The sequence below is a fragment of the Phalacrocorax aristotelis genome, chromosome 10 (genome assembly GCF_949628215.1).
Source record: "Phalacrocorax aristotelis chromosome 10, bGulAri2.1, whole genome shotgun sequence".
NCBI classification, from domain to species: Eukaryota; Metazoa; Chordata; class Aves; order Suliformes; family Phalacrocoracidae; genus Phalacrocorax; species Phalacrocorax aristotelis.
The window spans coordinates 25737036-25755225 of record NC_134285.1 but is presented as its reverse complement, the minus strand read 5'-3'; the positions used below and the strand labels follow the sequence as shown (position 1 = coordinate 25755225).

The 18190-nt window shown below is 41.5% G+C and overlaps 1 protein-coding gene across 7 annotated transcripts in view; it reads right to left on the bottom strand.

Moving 5' to 3' along the window:
* Window positions 1-18190, bottom strand: part of CLUAP1 (clusterin associated protein 1) — a 73770-nt gene that overhangs the window by 9628 nt on the left and 45952 nt on the right. For all 7 annotated transcript variants that reach the window (XM_075106011.1, XM_075106006.1, XM_075106010.1 and 4 more), the window contains 2 exons: window positions 16947-17019; window positions 6368-6475 (listed from right to left, as the gene is read on the bottom strand). In XM_075106011.1, the coding sequence (XP_074962112.1) occupies window positions 6368-6475; window positions 16947-17019 (181 nt within the window). The remainder of the gene's footprint in view (window positions 1-6367; window positions 6476-16946; window positions 17020-18190) is intronic.

Here is an 18190-nt window from a genome sequence, read left to right as displayed (position 1 = left end):
GCACAGCCGAATACCTTCTGGCCAGCCCCGTTCTTTATGCCTCAGCCTTCTCCCTCTGCCACCACCACGGTACGTGCAAAATCCAGACCCACACATCCCCTCGCTTTCAGACTTTGAATCAAGGCAAACACATGCAACAAGATGCCTGCAAATGCCAGGGCTCAAGAAGAACCATCAGGAAGAGAGCAGCCTGGCCAGGTTAGCGGATATTTTTGTTTCTGTTGATCTAAACTTCTTGTTAACTGCCAAGAAATCAGGCAGGGATTTTCAAAGGAGCTCTGGGGTTACAAACAAGAATCACAAATCCCACATGGAAAGAAAAGGTAAGAGCTCAGTGCCCAGCAGAGCCTGTGTCAAGGCTGCTGTTCATATCTGACTCACCTCTGCCCACTTGATGCCACATCAGGTGTACAGCTCTCCCTTCTATGCAGACATCAGAATCTATTTTGGCCTCTGAAAGCATGAGATGTGGAGTACCTGCAAGCCCCATGGAGTATCCGAACTGCAGTTTCATGGTATTTTTGAGATTCAGGCCTTGTCATGATGGAACTGCTGCAACATCAGGAAGACACTGTTTCTTGAGCCTGCGGCTGAAGTTTGCATGTGCAACACCCTTGGCAAATTCTCCCTAGCGGCATTTTAGTTATCAAGTGTGGCATGACTCTTAACAAGAAGTTTTCTTCTGTTTCATTGTTTGTTTTCAAAAACACAAACTCCAGGTACTCTGACTGCAGCAGGGAGGAGACCCTGATCACTGTTTCTTAAGGGTTTCTGAACAGACTGACTAGGGGAATGACTTGGGAGCAGTGAAGAGGGAGACCACATCCTGCACTAAGCTGGAGTAAGCTACCAGTAAGAGGCAGCTGTCTCTACAGATGAAGCCGTAAATTCAAGAGTTTGATGCCTAGACAACTGCAGTGGGCTTCAGCATGTTTTTTTTTATCCAGACTCATTTCCACATCAGAGAAGAATGTAACATTTTGAGAAAACCTGCAGATTTCTTATCATCTTGTATTTGTAAAGATAAATGCACTCACATATGTTTCTTGGTCTAGGACTCAGAGGTGTAATTTCCTTTAGGAACCAGAGAGAAGGGAAGAAACAGACTAGTTATTTAACATGCGTTTTTTAAAATCAGGCAGGTGACAGCCACAGGAACTCAATGTGAACAAGACATCCAACATGGAGCCGGCAGCTGTTGCACATTCCTAACTGAATCCCTCCACTTCCCTACATATTGATGGCACACCGGTGGTTTCAACACACCTGGGGAGGTTAGAGGGAAGGAAAACATTCTAGAAAATCAGTAGCAGAAATCTGAACATGGCCACAAGCTGGAGAGAGAATTTCCACAAGCAGAGTCTGACCATTTCCACTGAGAACAGGACTTTCCTACTTTTCAGTTCGCATGCTGTATGGAGGGATTTGGAAACAGGACTGTGTAGACTCACCTGAGAAGATTTCTTGCTACTGTGTCAAAGCTCCCATTCTCCCTGCAGGACTCAAAAAACAAGGGCTAATTCAGCCTCCGCAGCCTTCCCCCAGCATGCAGGGTACCTTTGGCCCTTTCCCAATGTCTGCTAGCCAGCTCCTACTTAATAATCACAAGCTCGAGTTTAAGAAAACCAAGACAGGGAAGCTAAACACCATCATCTCAAAACACAGTGTCTGCCACAACAGCATCATCAGCGCTGCCTCTATGAGATGCATCTGTACAGGACTGGGGATCCCCACAGGCCTGGCTACAGCACGGGAACTGCTGGCGCTGCCAAGCCAGCCCGTGTACACTGAGACACAGGACCACGCTCTCTGTCTGCCCCCAAACTCACCTCCAGTTTGATTGTTGCATACTTGGTTCCACTTCCTCCAATGGGGTACACTTTGTTTTCTTAATAAAAACCCTTTATTCTCACCTGCTGCATTCAGAGACTCGTTCTTGCTATGTTAAACAGTGCAGGTTTTCACAGGCAAAGATTTTATCCATTCAATAGCAAGTACACTCGCTAACATGACAGCCAGCACATGATTACCATTGATCCTCTGAGTCAGTTCTGCAAGGGTAAGAGGCTCCAAGAGAGCTGCTCACTCACTGTTTGACTTTGGACTGATTGTTTACTGAAAAACATTCAGAGTTTTATAAAGCTTTCTTCTTACAATGAAGACCAAAGGGGGCTGAAGTTGTTACTGTATCTGCAGTGAAATGGCCTCTGTGGTCCAAACAGGATAAAACCAACATTACAGAAGGAAATATAAGAGCTAAAGCATTCGGATAGTTGGTTTACAGGAGCAGAAAGATTCTGGCAGTGTGGAATTGAGGGTGATTTGCTGCAGAGAGGCACAGTCCCACAGTTCTGCAAGCGCAGATCATTTCTGCTTCATTCAGCAGCATTTCCACAGCCTACCTTGTTGCAAGCACAGTGTGTGCCAGTCTGCCATGGCCTACCCAGCTAGCCAGTGCTACAGCTGAGAAGAGGAGAGATCCTGAATTTGCTCATGATTCCAAAATGCATTTCAGAACTCTGGTACGAATGAGACTGGAAAGATGGATCTGCACATGTAATCACAACATCGCTTCAAAATCCACCACTTCTGATAGTGCGGGTGAAAAAAATCCACTTTAGTTCAAGGGGACACTTTCCAGTTTCCTAGGAAAAAAACATCTCCTGAGGGGTTATGCTAAATCTATGGAAACCACATCCAGCTCAGGAAATCCTGAGGGGGATTAAAACAGTTTGAGAGCAGGAGGGAATCTGAGGGAAGTTCCTACACTCTTCCCCAGGCCTTTTTTTCAGCCGGTGCTGGAGACAGAAGGTGGACCTTATGCCTGACCTGGCATGGCAGCTTCTGTATTCCTAGGACAAGGCTTTGCATTCTTCACCCTGATGTTCACCCCATCTGCACATGAACAACCATCCTGCTACAAACTACTGGTTTATGGCCTGTTTCAGGCAAGAGTCTTCTCTACACTGCAGCTGGTTAAGACTTTCAACATTACAAGGTTTTCTTTTTTTTTGGTTCTCTGACAAAGCAAGAGTCTTAGTCCAAACGCCATCACTAACTCACAGTTTGACCTCAGAGAAGCCCATTATCTATTTTATTTGTGTAACAGCCTCACTCTTCTATTGCCAGACAGAATAAAAGTGAATGTGAGTTTTTATTCACATTGACAGTGTTCAAATTAAAAGTTACATAAAATAAATTAATGTATTCTCTTATTTACAAAAGAAAATTATTAGTGATACGTGGATTTATTTTAAGCCCTGTCAAAGAGAAGACTTGCCTATAATTGTGATATTATGATAACAAGACAGGTTGTAGTTTCACAAACCCAGTAAGGCAGCATCTGTCAGTCTGGTGACTATCTTCCTAGCCATTTATTTTGAACCCCATGCCTGCTCCCTCCTTGTCCAGAAGCCTTCCCAGCTTCTTAAAGCTGTGTTTCTGTTGAATCAGAACCACTGACCTCAATGGAGACAGAAGCTCCAGAGCGCATTACAACTTCCTTCTTAACCTGTTACTGCCTATTCCTCTTTGTACATGGGGAATAAGGGGTCAATTTTTTCTTTGTATGACAGGAGCTAGCAGCCTATCACATCTCCCCCGGCTAATAGTCTTTTCTGCTCCAAGGGAGACTAAATCCTATAGCTTCAGGTCTTTTAATTGGCTAAAATAAAACCAGGAGCAATATTGTCAAAGCTGCATTTAGTTTGAGTTTTGCTGCATCTAGACAAACATGTTGAAAGGACTCTTGAGGGTGAAAGTGTGTTTATTTTTCTCAATTATGCCAAGTAGCCTAATAAGAGAGATTAATCTCCCCCTGAGATTCTTGCCTCTATAATGGCAAAACACACTGGAATACCTCCCCGCCTATTACAGACAGAGGGAGGAAGTCTTCTCTCTCAATACTAATAACCTGGAAATTAAGGATGTAAAACTGAATCACAGCATCCTCAGGAACTGACCACAGTGGACCATTTCTCTTTGGTTTGAGAGCAAATTTGGCTCAGAAGCACCACCATGTAAGGAGACACACACTTCAAAAGAAAGTGATTGAAATCTCTTGAATTGAGACAAGGAAAAAAAGCAGTAATTAATAGAAATAATGTTCTTGTCATGCTGCCTTAACAATTAAGTACATTTTAGAAGCGAATTATCTGTGCTGAAGTACACATATAGATTCTTAGCGTGATTAATGACAAATAGCCAGTGAATGTTCAGGCCTGATTTTCTAAAGAAGCTGAAGCACCTGACATTAATCTCAAGTCTTCACAAGTCTCCAGCACTTGAGTTGGTGAGGGTCAAGCAGTCAAACACACACCCTCACTATCGATGAAGGTCCTGGAGTAGAGGCCCATTTACACAGATAGAGAGGTGCAGATCTGAGCCTGTTCTCAAGGCTAGAACTGCTTGTCACCAAAGTGTGCACTCTGGATCCGGCTGGAGCTCCTGAAGGAAAGCTTTGGCCTGACTGGCGTCTTGACACAGTCCAAGCTTTTGTTCATATATTCTGGACAGATAAGAATGGGCAGGACTGAGCAAACTCACTCTTAACACCGGAAGCAGAGACATCCCATGGTTGAGTTTTCCTAAACAAAAAGCATAGGCATTTTGAACCAAAGCCAGCAGTATGGACAGTGTGCTTGACCTTAATCTCAGTGTAGCTACAGCTAGAGCAACTGGGCAACTTGCCCAAGATGATGATGAGTAACCTCAGCAAAGCAGAAAAGTGAGCCAATGATCCTTCCCTTAAGAGTCTAACAATGTTTGTATCCATCTCTGCCAGCAGAGATTGCACTGGAGCACTCTAGGACCAAAGTGTTGTGAGTTAGGATGGGGGAAGACAACCTTACTCCTTCTGGAGGACCTGTAGGAAAAGCACCTCAGGAGCCGTGTAACATACCTGGAGCTGCTTCAGTAGTTCACAGCAGGTGAGAGGCAAAAAGAGGACAGAGAGCCAAGGGAGGCTTCCAACTTACACAGAGATAAGGAGAGCAAAGATTGGGATGGCGACCATGTAGTCAGCAAACAGTGTGCTCAGAGTATAGAGAAGTCTGAGGATAATTATCCACCAGAAGTAGTTTACTAAACACTAGGAAGAGACCGACAAAAGCAGAGAAAGCAATCTGAACAGCATGGCAGAGAAAACATCTCAGGGATTTGAACTGCTCGCTTTAAGTCTGACAAGCTAATGCTGAGTTCTCCAGTAAGTGTATTTCATGAAAAAAAAGCTCTTCCTAAGAAAAATTCCACTTGCAACAAAATCTACAAATTTTATAACAAAGTGTTTTGCTCCTAAAACTGATGTTACAAGCTGACTCTGGCTGCAGCCTGTACCCATATCAGTATGTTATGATGCCCTCTGAGATGAGACATATTCACCCCCAAAGCTCTAAAAACTGCATTAAAACCTTTCCTTGAGAAACTGCAATGTAAAAATCCTTAGTAAATATTAGTGATTCTAGTACTTTTCAAGAATTTTAAAGTTTGATGAAAAAACAGAACTGACGTTAAAAATGCTTGTATTATATTGACTTAAGAACTTCACCTTCTTGCTCCGGTCTCAGTCAGAGAAGAGAGAGCAGAATTCAACTCAGAAAACACATGTATTTGCTGTTTATCTAAGTAACAGGTTCCAGCAGAAGTAGTGGCACATAAAATTACCCACACAGGCACTTCAACCATATCCCAGGGAGGCTTTTGCTGATGGTCAGAATCATTCACTGCTAACAAGAATGACAAGGAGAACTAACCTGATTTTCTGGTTTCTTTTTGTTTGACTGTAGACTAAGAAGAACATTTCTTATTCCACCTAGTGAAACACAGACCCTCAGACAATTATTTCTCAGAGTTGCTTCTGACCAGGGCTGTAGTAGAATCAGCAGCCAGAGGCTGCAGTTCCACTCCACATAAACAGTGGCAGAAGCCAGATGTCCTTCCCTGAAAGAAATAGCTCAGGTGTATTGCACCAGTGACTCTGTCAGTGCAGGTGGCTTTATGGACTTGCTAAAGGTCTCCTTTTGAAGATGACTCTACTAGAACAAGTGTCAACAGCTGAAGGGAAATAAATGCTTTGCAGTGAGAAATAGTATTACTTTTCTAAGGTTTTGTATAATAAAACTACTTCAGAATCTGCAAGACAATAGCAAGGAAGGATTTTCCTTACATGGTACTTTATTTCAGTAAATACTCTTTAATTTGCTCCCCTGAAGCACTGTTTTCTCCACAAGACACCATCCTCTTACAGCTCACAAGAACTGAGCAGTGCCAATGTCCTTGAATGATAACAGTGTCTTCTTACATTTAAGGTTATTCAGATAATTCCAGCATATCCTTCTGAATAAAAGCAACTAAGGAAAGGTTAAGATACCTTGCAGTAGTGTTTCTGTGGCGGTGTGCTGCTTCATGATCTGCCTGTCTTCCACTTCACTGTCAGATCCTTCATCCTCTTGAATCTCTATGTCGGAATCATCATTATCTGGTTAAACCAAAAGCAGTTGATAAATATCACTCAATCCAACCCACAACTCAGAATTGCAGTTGGACGCAAGACATGTTAGCAGCTTCTACCCTTGTTCAAGTCCAAGATTAATTAAAAATAGGGTCACAGACAGAGCATTGGCTCTACTGACAAGCACAGGGATATAGCTAGCGTCCACATCCTAAAGAAGCGTCCTTCTACATGTAAGTGCCAAAGAAGCATAAAATATAAACAATTGTCTTGGGACAATCCCCAGATTGTACCAGAAAGGCTTTATATCCATGAGGAATTGACCATAGACACGAATAAATACACTCTCTGGGTACATATAGTCAGAAGGTGCTATTTCAGCAACTGATTCAAAGATAAAAATCTTTTTAAAGCATTTGGAAAGTGTGGGCTTATTAATACATCTCCTAGTCTTTTACCCTGACATAAGCAATACCAAACCCCATCCCCTTAGACTCTCTGCTGTCCATTTAATCATCAGTTAGAAAAGCACAGTGAGACATACCCACATAAATGGAAGCAGTTACAGCCAAACCCAGGATGGCTGGAGAGGCAGGAAAGCTTTCCAAGATGCAGGAACTTATTCCAATATTTTCATTATCTGCCTTTGTTTTCTTCTTTCTATCCAAACTAAAGCCTGCTTACTCCCTCACTGCTGATCGCCCAGTCACCAAACTGGAACAAACCTAAAGGACTTAGATTTAATTGTCCTTCAGATGTTTGAAAAGATGACAGAAGTCTTCAGATACTTAAAAGTGCCTGCAAAGGAAAGGGCAGACTGTTCTCCGTGTCAACTGTACAAGTCCCACCTCGAGGTTCACATGCACGGTCAACCAAACTGATTCCCCTCTGAGCCTATTCTGAAGCAAAACAGTGGGTGGAAAGTTGGCGCAGAATGTCTGGGAAGTCTGGAGCAGGCTCTACTCCATTTATGTCTCCTCCTATCCGTGAGCTTTTTCCCTTTCTCCTTGTTCATGCCAGCCTGCTTGTGCAAGTTCCTTGGCTCACTAAGACCAAGCTCTGTTTTTCAGCTACTGCTCACTTGTGATTATTTATTTCCCTCTTCAAACCTTCAATCAATGAGCCAGATCTGCAGCTCCTATCATCTTATGAACTATTCTTGCTTGTGTAGAGGTAAGCCCCTCTACACCAGCTGATCCTATAGCTCAGAGCCGATGCTGTGCGGTGGCCTGCCTGCAGAAGGTTATGGAATTAGCAGTGCTATGACAAACCCAACAGGACCCCATGTGAAGTCAGTGCAGCAATAATAGCTGTTAATTATTTTGAGAAAACAGGCAATTCTTTCCCAGGTACATTTAACTACACACGTCTGAGCTGAAAATGGAAATAAACTACTTTAATTATGACTAGCAATAAGCTGATACACCTTTGCTGTATTTAATTATTGGACAGTATACAAATATTAGACATTTTTCCATAACCTTTTTCACTGCAATATTAAGTTAACAACAAAATAAAATGGCAAGGGATGTATTTGATACCCTGGTAAGATTACAAGGCCCCAGCAATGTTAGCTACAATTTCTATTTGTGTTGCACTTTCTTCTTTGGCAAGTGAAGGAATCACTTGCTGCAGTGTGATTTGAACACTATTTCTGTTTACCTGGTGTTCAGGGAAGCCAGGTTTTTTCAGCCCTTGCCCAGGCAAACTCCTTGGGAAGGGCCATGTGGAACCAAATAAAGGACTCATGTTCGTGCTCTGTTTTTTAAAGAGCGAGACTATCTCTTCTGCAATGGCTCTCACTGCTACTACTAAAACGCCCTTATTCTTATTTTGTGGTTTTTTTATTATTTTTTTCTTCCTCCTTTTTTTTTTAAGCAGCAATTCCTTCCTTTCAGGTTTTGTCATTTGTGCTCCCCCTGTTACGCAGCATCACTGGCCAAAGCAGAGGATGCCGCAGACAGCTCTCATGATTACTTTGCCAAACCATTTCAATTTCATCCCCATTAGCACTTTCTGCTTCTCCCTGGCATCTCCTGAGCATGAGCTCCCATCTGAGATGGGGACTAATGGAGCCAGTGCTCTCTGCTGACAACCCAAAGCGGCAAACCCAGCTAACACCACTTCGGGGACACGACTTACTACAGAGAGGCACAGCAATGCGATTTTGCTCTGGTTGGGGGCACAGCTGTAACAACACAGGGCTTTGATTTTACATTCCACTTTTCTGGAAACCTGTTTTTTAAACCTTCTGTGGTAACAGACTTCAGATATATAAAATATATTTCCCTTGGGACAAAGCAGCAGTAAGAAGACAAGAATAAACAGGAATTAATCTGCCATCTTCCTTCTGCTGTACATAGACGTGCCCCTTCCTAACTACCCATTTCTGATGGCTTAATGCTCTCCTGAACCACGTGAACCCTTCCAGCTCCCTGCAGCACTCCAGCCATTTCTGACCCATTTCAACTTGCAAAAAAGGAAGCTCATTTCATCATATAATTCCCCACAGTATATCTCTGTTGAAAAGTGGGACTTGCAGGAAGATCCCACAGTGAATAAGTGCCTTGCAATAGAAGTGATAGCTACTGTGGAGAGAGCATCAGTGGCTGGAGGGTCCCAAGTTGCTGCTTTATGGAAGGAAATGGTTTAAACAGCTTTTTTTCCCCCCTCATCCAATAGTTTTCTTTCCCTCAGGTTCTCTGCTATTCTCAGTCCTCTCTTTCTCACACACAGTACTTCTTTTATCCTTCTCTCCCACTAACTCAGATGTTATAACTCTCGCCTGTCAGTGATGGAAGTCGCAGTTTCCTGCTTTTCAGCCCATGCGTGGATGCCACAGAATACCTATGGCAAGCCCCAGAAAAGCATGCCTTGTGCCCCAGCTCTACCTCATCCTTCACAGTGTACTCGACAAGCCAGGCCAGTAGCAATAAATACCTAGCTTTCATTTACACTTTTAAAAATCCTGGATTACTTTTAAATACAAATGACGGGAAGATTAATGAGGTGAATTGTTAGCATATAAGCACAGAGCATAATTTTTCCTACCAAGTTGTGACTTAAGCACATCTTGTTACAGATCTGTGGCAAGAGTTTGCATTTTCTTTGAATAGCGTAGCTGGAATTCTGATGCACATACCCCAACATGAAGCGTCACTGTGCTGCTACAGTGAATGCATGCTGGAGGATCAGGCAAGTGGCAGCTGCAAATGCATATTCAGCAACAGTAAAATCTGTGTGTCCAAGCCTCCTGCTCCCCACTTGGAAAGACATCGAGCACCTTTTTCATTTACAAAAAACTAAATTTATTGCTCTAACCCAGCTCAATGGCTGCTATCACCAAGCCCAGCTCTGTCCAGTATAAAATCTGAGTTATCGTCAGCTGAGCAGAATTGTGCAGGGCCAAAATCCCAAGGACACAGAGGTATATTGCTGAAAATTTATTTAAATACACAAGATAAAGACAAGCTGAGTACCGGCTTCATAGCAGGATTAAATGGCAGACTACCCTAATGCTGCGTTTGACCCGTCCCAGCTAAAGCACTACAGAGTTCCACCATCCTACATCCCTCATTGTACACTCAGTGTGTCCAGTTTTCAACAAAATATTCTTGGTATTCATAAAAAGGTGGCAATTTGGAAAGCTTCATTTAACAATATATAGAAAGATACTACTTGTTGCCGTAGGAGAAGCCACAACCACATCTGTGTAACACTGCATAACAGAAATTACAGTGCAGCAATTCTGGGGAGACAAGGAGCTTTCTTTACGTAGGAAATGTAGATTTTTATTAGTATCAGCATAAAGCAACAAAGATAATAAAGCATACCACTACAGATTCCCACGTACTAGTACATAGAGTACAGAACACATTCTAATGGAGCTGGCTTATGAGAGTTGCATGGGTTTACATGATTATTTGACTTTTCACAATAAACTGCTATTCAGCAATCCACATGCCCAAATTTAGGCTAACGCTGGCAGCTTACTGGAGCTTGAGGCTGGTATTTTAACAAGCTCCTGTATTTTTACTATGAAAAGGTAATCAACAGAACAACTCTATAAACTGCGTTTGGCCCATTTCCCCACTGCTGTGATTTACTCTATGCACCGAGAATACTGGCAAAACATCAGACCACGTGAGAGAGAATATATGGAGATTGTAAACTCCGGTTGCCTTACATTTCAACATTTTCACTTCATAAAGGTGAGTTTCAGTCAACTGAATTAGTTTCATTTAAAGCAGTCCAGCCACAAAAAGTACATCCTGGTTACAACTGAGAAACACTGCTCTCAGAAGATGCGTTATTTGTTTCGAAGTACACTTCCTGTTTCCAGAAAAAGCCAGAGCAGATATCTGGACCTATCATACTACATTCAAATGATTTAATTTCTGATAATTTGCAACGCTTGAAGGAAAACCAGCATGATTTAATAACTTACCAGTGATTTCATTACAGATTTGTTAGTCTGCATAAATATTCAAGTATATGTATCCAACTGTAAAATAAAAAGGTACTGTGGTGAAGACAGTGAGCACAAAGGACATAATTTATTGATACGCTTTAGAATTAGATGCAATTGTTGTTTAGCATGTTCAATTTCATACTAAAAATCTCTGCTTTGAAAACACAGGCATTGGCTCCACACAGAAATTACTGGGTGCAGCAGGATGTTGATTTTGGTGAAAAAACATCATGAGAAAATCAAGTGGGCAACTGACAGCCACTTGATCCAAAATAAAATCCATTTAATAAATAGCATGAAATTTTAGAGCAGGAAAAAAAAAAGGGGGTGGATTGGGATTCTAATGTGACCAAGCAGAAGTGAAGTTCAGCTAGCACTTGAAAACCTTGGTTCTACCAAGGTGATACTGGTGTCTCATCAAACTCAGAAACACTAGTTGTGTACCTCAGCCTGAACACTTTAAGATTTGCAGCTCTGCAATTTGAACAGAAAGAAATGCTTTGATATATGAATTTCAGCTAAGAACATCCTTTGTCCTTGGCACAAAACAGATCCTTCGTCTGATCTCTAAGAAAAATTCATCCTGGTACTGAGACCTACTGAGCAATGTCCAGACACTCATGGCTCCTACTAACTTCAGCAGAAAGCTTGGCTGTTCCGACTTGTGTATACTAAAACTGGGCAATAACATACCAACAAACACCAACCAGCAGTTTGCAGAGGTAGGTCTAATTTCAATTTCTTACCTTGCTTGGTCATTTTAAAACGGTCTATTGATACAGTACCTGAACTCCCATTTTTATCAGTAAGGATGATTAAGCATTGCCCAGGGAAGCAATAGATCTCTGCCTCTTGGAATAACTAAAAATAACTCTCAATGACAAGCTCCATTTATACTGGGATTTGTAGCCTTGGCATAGGAACAAGCAACTAAGTTATTTTTTGGCCCATTTTATAGAGAGGTCATGTTCGGTGACCATAACTATTTTTAATGATCTTAAAAGCCAAGAATCCATCAAAGTACTATTAAATGAGAACATGAATTTGCAATTATTTAACAAGCAAAACACATGACTATTGTGGACAAGTTCCAACTGTCTGTTACAAGAAGATGAATGGTCTGAGCATCCTGCTGGTAACAGTAATGAGCATTAGCAATATCATCCAGGCATCTTGCCCTTACGGGAATTACCCAGCAACTCACTGCTACACTTCACATGCCGCAATTGTTGCAATGGGGATTTTTGTTTATCTGCTGTCAGATTTTAAAGCATCAATTCTGGAGTAGAAAGAGTAGAAGAGATTCAGTGCAGCGCCAAACTGCAACAGCGTCATTCGATTTGCTATCCAAAGCACATCTGTTTAACTGAGCAAGACGATAGAGCTAAGCAGATTTTACTTGGCTGTCAGAAAAGAAGAGTTAGCTCAGCAAGTAGAACCGGCCAAGGAAACACTTTGCTTGTGTATTGAGCAGAATTAAAGCTCCCCAGGAGCATTGGTTAATCCTGTTGCTATTGCTGAACAATATCAAAGCAGTGCAAATTTCAAAATGCTGTGTAACATGGATGTTTATTCATTCTACAGACCAAGCAAGAGTATGCAGGGAGGACTGACTGGAGCGTCACGCCAGGAAGTGGTACAGTCAATGCAAAAATGCAGTTTTACAGCAAATATTTTTTGCAAACTGAAATAAAATCCTGGGCATAGTGTTACCTAAAAGAAATACAGGAAATATTTGTAAAAACCCAAAGGGTTTATTTTTATATTTTCAAAACAAAATATTTAATTTTTTAAACTATAGTTTCTATAATCTGCTTTTAAATTGACTAAAAAATCTTAAAAAGAAAGAATGTGAGAAAACGCACATGAAGAAGTGTATAAAAAAGTGAGAAAGATAGATCTGTAAATGTAATAAGCTGATTAGCCTGAAAAAATGTATTTCAATCTAGAGACATTTCCATGTGTTACTCTTTGCTCAGCAAACATAGTTTTTCAACCTTGGATGAACCTGAAAAAACATCCTGAATTTCTGCAGTGGTCAGTGACCTTCCTAGCCCTCTCCTCTCACACCAAACCAGTATCAGAGCAACTCTTCATGTACCTACACCTGGCAACAGTTCTATCAACAGCCCTTGTGGTTTTCATCCGAGCAGCATCTATTGTAATGTTTTAAGAGTCACTGTGCCATTAACCACAAGGCACCCAAGCCCCGAGTTTCAGTGAATTGGCGTTTGTCACTTTGCACCAACCTTGGATGTGCCACAAGGGCAGGATGCTGTGTGAAAACACCACCTTATGTATTGGTTTCCCTAAGAGCATCTTGTGTGAAATACATACTACAAAAATAAAAGGAATTTACTTACCGCTCATCACAAAAAACATTTCTGTACTGCTGAAAATACTTAATTGCGTATGTTTTCATCATCCAAATAATACTCAAAGCCTGATCTGTATCTGGGGTTCAACATCTTTACGTAATTTAAGAATGGTTTTTCATATAACTTAGAGTTAGCTTTCCTTTTTTTCTTAGTGCAGTGGTTTTATGGGAGATGCTCTGTCAGAAATAAAAGATGATTTGCAATGTATGCTAGCAAAAGAAGAACCAGGCTGTTCCTGAATTATACTAAACATTTCTGAAAATTTTGTGCAAGTACCAATACATATCCATTGGGTTTCTCTATTCTTAACACAGACAGGCACAATTCAAACTACATTCCACAGCTCTTTACAAGAAATATTATTTAGGTTTTTCTGGTGTTAGTTCAGCCTGAAACACAACTGAGAGCTGTCCAGAACTCCTGCAACTTCTGCTGCAGAGAAATGAACTGTTAATTTGCATACTTCTTACCAAATTAGCAGGAGATAAAGTCAAAGGATTCAGACAATAAGAGAACTGCATCAATTACAAAGGTAGGAAAAAGTAAGAGTACCTAGAGGGGCAGAATGAATGCAGCCTTTTATCACTTAATGGTAACAAATTCATCACCAGATTCCAGCCTATGCTGTTAGAAGAACCTCATTAAGTGTTTTGCAGCTCTCAGGGGCAAAGTGTAATGAGAGTTAGAGAACCTTCCCTTTTCCTTGCAGAAGGCACTGGCCCGGTGCTACCCCTCTGTGTAGGAAAGCAATGAATTTGTTCAAATGAAGCTCACCCCACCACCCCAGACCTTCGAGATTCATAGAATCATAGAATCAAAGAATGCTTTGGGTTGGAAGAGACCTTTAGAGGTCATCTAGTCCAAACCCCCTGCAGTGAGCAGGGACATCTTCAGTTGGATCAGGTTGCTCAGATTCAGCCAGAGAGCCTTAGAATACTAGGAGACATCAGGCCAGCCTGTCCATCTTCCACTGAGCAGACCCACAAGAGGAAGAAGCTAATCCCTTTGTCTCTAGAACCTGTTGCATGAGCAAGGCCAAGTCAGAGCAGAGTCTGCCAGTCAGAGCTTTAACAGTCCTGCGAGCAGGCACAATGTATTTGTTGGGTTGAAGGCCTAGACAACAAAGTCCTAAATTTTTTGACAAACTGAAGATGGAAGAAAACTTAGGATAAAAACACATTGCTTTGTGTGGGATGCATTACTCAAAATGCAAGTGGAATAAGGAAGTATTTTTTCCTCCCAAAATCTACTTTAGAAAAACATTTCTGATAGTGAAGAAAAGCCTTCCTTTAATCTTCATTGTGTCTGTCTCATTAACAGGGCACATCCTATCTTAGAAGGAGGGATGTAGCATGCAGAATCTCCAAACACAGGTGAAAAAAGGTTTCAGTGCTCATGCCTGTAGCACTTTACACCATTTCCCCACAGGACACACAATGCTCACTGTACTTAGCTGATAAAATCACTAACTGCCAGACCAAGGTTGTTGGGCTCTCGGGAATCTTCTACAGTAGAAACTGCATCCCTTATCGTGCTTCCAATTTCTAGCGTGAATTTCACTATTAACCTTTGCAGGGGAGGTTTGGGCAGGCAAAGCTGCTCAGCGATGCTGCACCGATTTTTCTTGCGGCTAGGATCCTGGGATTAACCTAACTTGTCTGTAACCATATTCTTAATAGGGCACTATGCCATTTAAGAGACCAACCTCTGCATTCTCTTATCAAAGCAAGATCTCTTGATTGTGAATTGTATAAAGGGCTTAAATTAACTAATAGTGAGAGGAGGAGAGTGGGGTCTCTTCTAAGGATACCTGATCATTTTATGTTAACAAGCTGTGGTCTCAGAGAGCTCTGCAACATTCAATAAATTAACCTTACAGCACCCAGTAACAAAGCTGCGCTCCATGCTTGTGACTGGGGAAACAGCTTCTGAGAGCCAAATTGGTTGCCCCAGTTATACCTCTGCAACTCTGCAGACTTCCACACTGTGTGCAGATAAAGGTAGACTAGAGCTGACAAAGATTACTTGATTTTCCAACGTTATGGGACAGACAATAAATGAGCCAGCACTTAAAAAACAGGATCCTGGTGCTCTTATCACTAGAATAATTACTAATTATGACAATTAAGTACTCGAATAAAGATGTATTATGGTTATATTTTTAGGTCATTAAGAGTCATATTCATATGTTGTTAGATGGCAGTTAAATCACTCACTAAAAGGCAAGGTTCACATTATTTCAGAGATGCAAAATGACTAATAGTTTTCCAAGTGAAAAATCCACAGATGAGGAGAAAGCAGCTCAGCAAATTTTCACATTATACTTCATAACTCAAAATCATATCAATTAATAATATACTAATTACTGATGATAGATGTTCTCCTCTTGAACTTATTTCCCCTGTAAACTGCCAGATAACAGGACCTGGACTTTTTCACTGGTATAAATACCTGCAACAATTCCACATTCTTGTAATTTGTATCACAAATCCTATGCTTCAACTAAAACTTCTTCTCTTTTTACTGCATTGACATAAGAAGAGTAGATCAAAGATGGGCAGAAATGAGTGAATTTCCTTTTTCTTGACCTTGCTCTGAAAATCTCTTCCAGCAAACAAACAGTGAAGCACAACGTTTATGTCCTTTCTCAATTTCAGCTTTCATAAACTCTCCCTCTGATCCTGAGAACTGACTTCTCTTCTATTTTCTCCCACTACCGTATAAAAATGCACATATTGCAATATTAAATTCACAGGGGTAATTAATGAGGAATTTCTTGCTGATGCTTGGCTCAAATGGAACAAAATCTGGTTTGTTAGCCTTCTACAAAATCTCAGGAGGTTATTATTCCCTTCTGATCCTCAGCTAGAATTCTAATTAATTAAAAGTAAGTTTAGAAAAGAAGAAAACCCCCAAATTTTAATTGCATTCACATTTTGCAGGTACACTAAAATAAAGCAAATTCAAGGAGGCAAACATGGACCCCACTTTGAAGATTAGCGACATTAAAGAGGATTTCAAACTCAGAGTTTTAATCTATTAAAGTTATGATCTGATAGACACATCATAAAGAATTTGTCCAAACATAATCAAACTCTGTGCCATGCAATGTGGCAGGCTCACTGCTGAGGACAGAAATTATACTCCAGTTCTGCAAGGCACACAAGCACATGTGTAATATGAGGCAGCCAAGCCTCCCACAAACCAATGGTACTGCTCACCTGCCCACAAGCATTTTGCTGAGTAGAATCACCTAACCAAGTCTGTTCGCAAACCAACCTTTCATCAGCAATCCCATCGTGCTGGGGCAAGCACTGTGTCCACAGCCAGGCTGTACGGGCTTGGATAATAGTAAAATGAAGCCTAAAAGCTGCTCATTGTAATTGCACAGCATGTTTAGTGGATTACTTTTTTCATCCCTCAGCACTGCAGGTAAAATTTACAAGGCAGAGGAGCATTTCACAGAGGTTAAGTTCCCTATTTCACCATTGTACTTTTAAAGTTGTTATAATTCCACTTTTTCTAACATAGCCTGTTGACTATGTCATCTATCCCATGTACCCTCTGCTTGTAAGTGGATACTTATAAATCAAGTAGCCAGCACTTAACAATTTTTCTGCTACAGAAACGGTGCAGAAATCCCACTTACTTCCACTCTTAAGCAGATGCTGCTCCTCTTCCTTCAACCTGTTCTGCATAAGACGCAGCATGTTTGCTGCTTCCTGTAAGAGGTGAAAACAACTGAGTTAGAAAAGCTGCCACATTACTCAGTCAGGTCACTAACTGGATGGTCCTACAATGACAGTTAAGGGCACTCACAAGTAGAACGAGAAAATTTCAGTATTGAAAATATTTTATGAAAAGAAGGTCTTCATCTAAACATGGGAGCTCCTACTTACTGCCCATGTGGGTCAGGATATAAAGCATGTAACCAAGTAAAATGGTGCACTGAAAATCAACCATACATTACCAGCGGCTGAAACCTCACTTATCACATTGAAAATCAGTCCAATTGTCTTCATGCCATAGGAAACTACTGCTGTTACAGAATAAGAGGGGTTTTATTTGAAAAACTGTCTTTCATAGTTGTTTTGAACCAATACTTTGTTAAACACCAGAAGTGGTTTGAGAAATAACTGCAGCTTCATAATGCACAAACCAAACCAGAATAAATTCACTCATTTCATGGATTAGACAGGTGTACTCTTTACCATTGGGTAAAAATCTGGCTGGATGGTTGAGCTCAGAGAGTTGTGGTGAACAGAGCTAAATCCAGTTGGCAGCTGGTCACAAAGCGGTGTTCCCCAGAGCTCAGTTTCAGGGCCAGTCTTGTTTAATATCTTTATCAATGATCTGGACGAGGGGATCGAGCACACCCTCAGTAAGTCTGCAGATGACACCACGTTGGGCAGGAGTGTCGATCTGCTTGAGGGCAGGAAGGCTCTGCAGAGGGACCTGGACAGGCTGGATTGATGGGCCAAGGCCAGTTGTATGGGTTTCAACAAGGCTCAGTGCTGGGTCTTGCGCTTGGGTCACAACAACCCCATGCAATGCTACAGGCTTGGGGAAGAGCGGCTGGGAAGCTCCCCAGCGGAGAAGGACCTGGGGGTGCTGGCTGACAGGTGGCTGAACATGAGCCAGCCACAGTATGATAAAGCTATGACAAATGCAGTCAAGAGCAAATGGAAAAAGGTAGGTAGAACAGTGGTTGCTGTGTTGAGGAAGAGAAGCAAATCACGAGTCTCAAGCCATTCAGATGGAGGCCAACGATAACAGAAAATGTTACAAGGCGGCCCACAAGTACTTATAAAACCTAAGTCTTGCACAGCCAACCGAGTAAGAAATGTGATGACCCAGAAGGGAAGAAGCAGACTGATGATAGTGGGGCAGTGG